Source organism: Simochromis diagramma, unplaced genomic scaffold (assembly GCF_900408965.1).
Source record: "Simochromis diagramma unplaced genomic scaffold, fSimDia1.1 OVJJ01000344.1, whole genome shotgun sequence".
NCBI classification, from domain to species: domain Eukaryota; kingdom Metazoa; phylum Chordata; class Actinopteri; order Cichliformes; family Cichlidae; genus Simochromis; species Simochromis diagramma.
In genome coordinates this window covers 15243626-15249625 of record NW_024387375.1, presented here as the reverse complement: position 1 = coordinate 15249625, position 6000 = coordinate 15243626, and the positions used below count along the sequence as shown (strand labels likewise).

The 6000-nt window shown below is 39.4% G+C and overlaps 1 protein-coding gene across 3 annotated transcripts in view; it reads left to right on the top strand.

Annotated features, from left to right (window-relative positions):
- The first annotated feature begins 1344 nt into the window (after positions 1-1344).
- The window catches only part of LOC120719621 (SPHK1 interactor, AKAP domain containing), a 34451-nt gene continuing 29795 nt past the window's right edge, over positions 1345-6000 (top strand). For all 3 annotated transcript variants that reach the window (XM_040008970.1, XM_040008969.1, XM_040008966.1), the window contains exon 1: positions 1345-1472. In XM_040008970.1, coding sequence (XP_039864904.1) covers positions 1360-1472 — 113 coding nt within the window. In that variant the 5' untranslated portion in view covers positions 1345-1359. The remainder of the gene's footprint in view (positions 1473-6000) is intronic.

Sequence of the window (6000 nt, the reverse complement as noted above, 5' to 3'; positions counted from 1 at the left end):
TTAAATATTCAGATAGGAAATACTTTTGTCTTATTAATGAATGAAGAATGAACTGCTTCTAAGTTTCGATTTTTGCAATGTTTTAAAGTTTAACTTCACATCTGTCAAAATAAACCTAAACCCTTTGATTGTGTGTATATTGAAATTACCTGAAATTACCTTTAAAGAAAACACTTTCTCAAATGCAAAAATATATCAATAATCTCAAGTACAGTAAAAGGTCAAATCAGATTAGATAAGATATACATATAATCTAAATAAGGCATAAAAAATGTATCTTTACTCTGTCTTTATGGGAGGCTTTGTGATTTAATAGGAGACAAGTTTTTGGCGTAGACATTAATGTTAATATTAACAATAATTCAGTGTCCAACTTCACAACCCTCAGGTTAGTGGCTAATAGTTTGATGGCCCATGTACATTCTTGTTGGCTTTTGAAATTAATGTGGTCTAGCACATCCCGTGCCCCCCTTTAGACTCACCCCTGTTTGCTGCAGGTATTGCAGGTATTGCTTCCATGTAAAATACACCTGACCCATCCTTCACATTTGGGGAAATGAAGGATGCATTTGTCGGCTGCATTTGGAGCAGCCTTTGAAGTGGGACAGCCTTCGTTGCCTGGCTGTGACGTAATCGGCCTTCAAATGTGGCCTCAGAATTGGGACACAGCTAGTGTTCATCAGTTAACTGGAAAAAGGTATTGCTACAGTTAGCTACAAATCTCTCCTTTACTGGTATGCTATAAAATGACAACAGGTTGATTTCAGTGACAATGCTAAGCTGGCTGGTTCTGATATATTAATCCCAATAACTATTTAAAATATGGTTTTACAGTCACTGGTTAACGCTACATCTGCTAGTTTCGACATTCCTCGATCCTGCTAGCTATGCTAACAAGACAACTGCCCCAACTCTGACTTCAGGTTCGATCACCTGACAGCAAACACAACTGGACAAGCTAGGACAACTAAGTTAACTAATTTTAAATATTACAATAAACTCTATGAAATATGATTCCAGTAGAAGTTACGTAATTTAAGTTTTTTTGTGATAGACCAAGCAATAAAAGAAGGTCAGGCACAGGTTACAGTCCAAAAAAAGGTTTTTTTATTTCACCCAAAAACAAACTTGGTTAAATTATACAAAAAATCTCAACCTTGGGCCCATAAAGGAGGTCAAAGCAACCAAACTCTAGTTAAAAGCTAGCACAAAACAATACTACTACTACTAACTCTAACAAACTGATGTATCTAAAGGGGAAATTTAAATAGTAGCTGATTAGTCCACAAAGTCGTAAAAAAAAGGGGTAGAACACACAAAAACCGGACTGAAACTAACATAACAAATTACATTCCCCCCATGATCCAGAGTTGTGGTATGACCCAATTAGCAGGTCTCCATATAGGCTTGCTCCGCCCTTTTTCCCACTTCTTAGCTCATCAACCAAAGGACCTGGAGCAGCTGCCACTGAGGTAACTCCGAAAACAAAGAACGATTAAATCATACGCCTAACTGTGTAAACTAAAATCTGCTTACTTATTTTAGAATACAGTATAATATGATTGTATAAGTAAATTAAATCTAAACCGAAACCAATCCTTTCTTACTCTGTAAATTAAATACTATATTTAAAGAAAGAAAAATCCAAGTGTAGTGTTATGTGTAAGTAGCACTGAGATGTTTGATAGATATTACCCAATATGTGTGGCTGTAACTGCAGCCATCACAGTCTCTCCCAATTAAGGCCAAACTAACAGCACTGATCTATTTAGTGTTAAATTTAATAATAATTATCTGTCCCACTCACCACTATCTTTTTTGTTCTTCTTTTTTCTGTCCCAGAAGGATGATTCCTCTTCATTTCTGTGGCACGGCTTTTATTCTTGTTTGTTTATCCATGAGTCATGCACACCAATTTCAAAAGGAGTAAGTCGAGTCATCCGGGGCCCTCTTATGGAGCTCATACTTTAAGCTCCTGTAGCTTAAAGTTTCACTGCCCTTGGGAACCCATCACCGACATGGGGCCCCTAGCTGTTACATGCTTTCCATGGTGATATGACCCTTGGAAGTTTACTCCAAATGCACTTTTAAAAAAGTTTCCGTCAGTGAATCTTCAGAAAACAAAACATCTGGGGTACCAGACTTTGTTTGTTACTCACAGACATTAACTTGGTGGTATCTATTCCATAATGATCATGCCATTGTGGCACTTGCGGTAGTAGTAATGTGAATATTTCCTGTCTTTTAGAACTTTATAGGGTTTCAAAAAAATTGCAAAATATCATCTTTACTGAGGGTTTATGGGAGGGGAAGCATACTGACCGAAGATAACAAAAGCATTTGTGAAGATTCGATGTTTTCAGTTTCATTACAACTTTCTTAAATTCAGTTGTGTAACTGTTAGATGCTGCTGCCTCTGCCAAAACAAGGTTTATACTTCTAAATAGGGTTCAACAAATCTCAGAATTACACCCTTGATTATAGAAAGATTTACTGCCCTTTGATCACCTACTACTGTTGTGTTAGTTTTAGAGAGATGAAAAAAATCTCAAGCAAAAGGCCTGGGTAAGCTCAGATGAGCTAGTGTGTATGATGTGCTGTCCAACCACTTCTAGAGATAAGTGTTCATACTTTCTCACAGTGGTTACTCTTTAAGATGGAGCAAAAAGTCCAGGATCACAGGGAGCGGTGTGATTGAATTGTACAAATGGTGCACATGTTTAGGCAAGCTCTTCACGAAGCTATTTATGTTGCAGTCAGTAGTTCTAACAAAATATGATCAAAGCTGGTGTGCGCAGAATGAGAAAAGAGAGCTCTGAAGAAAAGTTCCGACCCTTCACATCGCAGCACACAAGGCCCACTGGTGCATTGAAGGGATGGAGAAAGTTTTTGGATATTAAAGGAAGTCCTGAGAAGGAAGAAGTCTTCACAAAGAGAGTGTGTGCGCGTGTTTGCTTGCATGTGTGTTAGCGAGTCTGGATTCAACAGTATGATGATTTTAGTGGCTGCAGTGTGTGGTGTCGTTGAATTGCAGTGCTGACTGGTCTTTTTATTATTGTGGAGGCTTCTTTTCACATTCGTAGTCAAAGTCGCTGCATTGAACTTATTCTGGGTGAGATCGGCAAGTAGTGGTGGTTGTAGCTAGGGAAGTAGTACAGGTCATCTGCTAATCAGGAGGTTGGAGGTTTGATCCCTGCCTGCTCCAGTCTCCAGTTTGGATGCAGAAGTATCCTTGGGCAAGATAGTGATACCCAAGTAGCCCTCCAGTGCATTGATCAGAGTATGAATGGGTGAATGATACATGTTGCATAAAGCACTTTAAGTGCTTAGAGTATGAAAAAAGCTAATCTAAGAACCAGTTCATTTACTAAAACAGAGCTATTGAATCTAACGCGTTGTTTGCCAAACTTAGTTTTTAAATGATTTAACTCTTATTAAATTATTTTTAGGTGTTATGCACGACTCCCTGAGGTGTTCTGTGGTTCTACTACACGTATTGAGAACACAATATTAGACACTCTAAGCTGAGGCTTAAAACTTTCCATCGAAGATAGCAGACAGAAAAGTTCTAATCTACATGACAGTAAATGCAGCATTTCATAAAAATCGCATGCTTTGCTGTGACGCCAGAATGCTTCTTTCTCCTTAAATCTGATATTAAATCTATATTTAGAAAGTGCAGGTGATGGCGGGGAGTAGTGTAGTGATATTCTATGTGGGTCACCTTTTAAGGTCACTCATGCACACCGCCCAACAGCAAAGTCTTAGATGACGTGGGAGTTTCTGTTCTGCTGAAAACCAAGATACTCTTCGACACTATCCTCCATACTTGATAACACAGAGCTGCACTGGAAATGCATGAAAATATGCTGCATGCTTTGTTTTACTACACACAGAATAATGAAACTCTAAAGCCCGACTGATGATGGGATTTTTTTTAATTTACATTATTTGCAGTTATTCTGTTGACCTGTGAGCTGCATGGGTTTCCCTTATGTGTTTTGCTTTGCCTGTCTCTTTGCAGAATTGTTTGTTTATTTGAAAAGATTCAGGTAGGAAAAACTGCTTTTCCACAGAAGAGAAGCATCAAATTAGCTGGTACCATACATAACCAGGGAGGGCATTAACAGTTGGTGAGAAGTGCTGGCTAATGCAGGACTGTTGCTATTTATATCAGAATGTGGAAGAAGCTTTGGATGGAAGCTGGCTGAGCAAGACAAGTTTATAGGCACTATCTATATGTCTTCATTAATTTTGAATGCAGAAAAGTATGGATGGGAAAAGATTCATTTGAAACACTGAATACTTTATCATGTGGGTTTTTTCTTATTTTCTGTATGCTGCATGGCCAAGACTGCTACTACAGAAATTAGGCTTTGATATTGTTAGAGCTGAATGAAAGCAAAGGGTAGAGACTCAGACGGATTGCGGGATGCTGATAACAGCATAAGATGTATTTTCTTTGAGCACAAAAACATTCCCTTTGGTAAAAATGCTCCTTTGAGCAGAGTGAAGGAGCCCAACTCTTTAGTCACCATACAAATCTACAAAAGAATTGTCTTTTCTCCCCCTCTCTTGCTCTAACACGCAGACAAACACATGGTATAGTGTCAAATTAAAGGACCAACCCTTGACCTTACGGTGATGAGATCTACTCTAAGGGAGCATTTTGCTGGGTTTGCCCCTTCAGAGATCAGGATCACTTGCAAATCAATGCAAAATAGTTGTGAGTGATCACCTTTACCCTACGATGAAACATTTCTATCTCGATGTTTTCTTCCGGGATGATGGTGCTCCCCACCTAAAGAGCATGAATGGTAACAGAGTGGTTTGCTGACTAGTAAAAGTGATCATGTTTCAACACACATGAGAGCTGTGAGGAAGCCTTCTCCGCCACCAGTGATTTAAAAAAAAAAAAAAAAAAAAAAAGAAAAACTGGATGAGGGAATCCTTTGGAAGTGTGGTTTTCCTTCCTTCCAGTTCGAAAGACTTGCAGAATTGGTGTCAAGGTAGATTTAAGCATTTATGACGGCACCCAGTGGCCCAGAACCTTACTGAAACTCTTAATGCTGGGTTTTTCTGGAACTTGTCACTCCTTTGCATCTCATCAGGACACCTGCTGTCTCAGATCTTTCATATCCACCACTTTCTTCACTTTTTCTCTCCTTTCCAGCAACATTATTCTCACTGCAATAACAGAACTGAAGGTCATGGTTCTTTCACTCCCTAGTCTGGCTTTTGGTGACCTCCTTGGATCAAAGGGTGGAACATTAGTTGATGTCAGATACAGATATATATGTATTCAATAGTTCTCTCAGTTGGCAACTACCATGTGATGTGTGTGTTTGTGGTATAGATTCTGCCCCTGTGTGTCATAACAGGCTTAAAGCTACAACCTTTTTGAAATGTGTAAAGGATCAAACGCCTTTTTAAAGTGCTCCTAATGACAAGCCCACTAAGAATTATAGCCAGCTCTGCAGTTTCTTCCGCTCTGCAGATTCGTTTAACATTTTCCACTGTTTTGGATTTGCTGCCAGCAGCTTTAGGCTACTATTTTGGTTCACTCTCCTGGTGCTCATCAGCATAATTCCCAGATGCACTGGCAGCTGTCTTCCAACAAACAAGCTCAGGCAAATGACACACTACCTGCACAGTAACAAACAGCCACACAGTGAAGCATCCGGTTAAAAGGAGACAGCTTCTCTCTGGGGTTAATTGAGATAAAGCTAAAAGTGCTGAATTTTTCATTTAACATGAACCAGAGCTCCCAGGGGAATGCTTGTTGCCCCTTGCCTGCTGAATGTGTAAACTGTCTGGGCGCCTGGCTCGCCATTTTGACATTTCGGGATAATAAGTCAAAAATTATGCCTGCTGTTGGCTGGGATGCTCGCAAGTGTCAAAAATAATTACCGCCAGTAATCAAAAGCAGACAAAACAATTACACGCTTTAAGTTTAACAAGCTCGATGTGCTCGTGCATGGACGCGCGCGCGCTCTATCC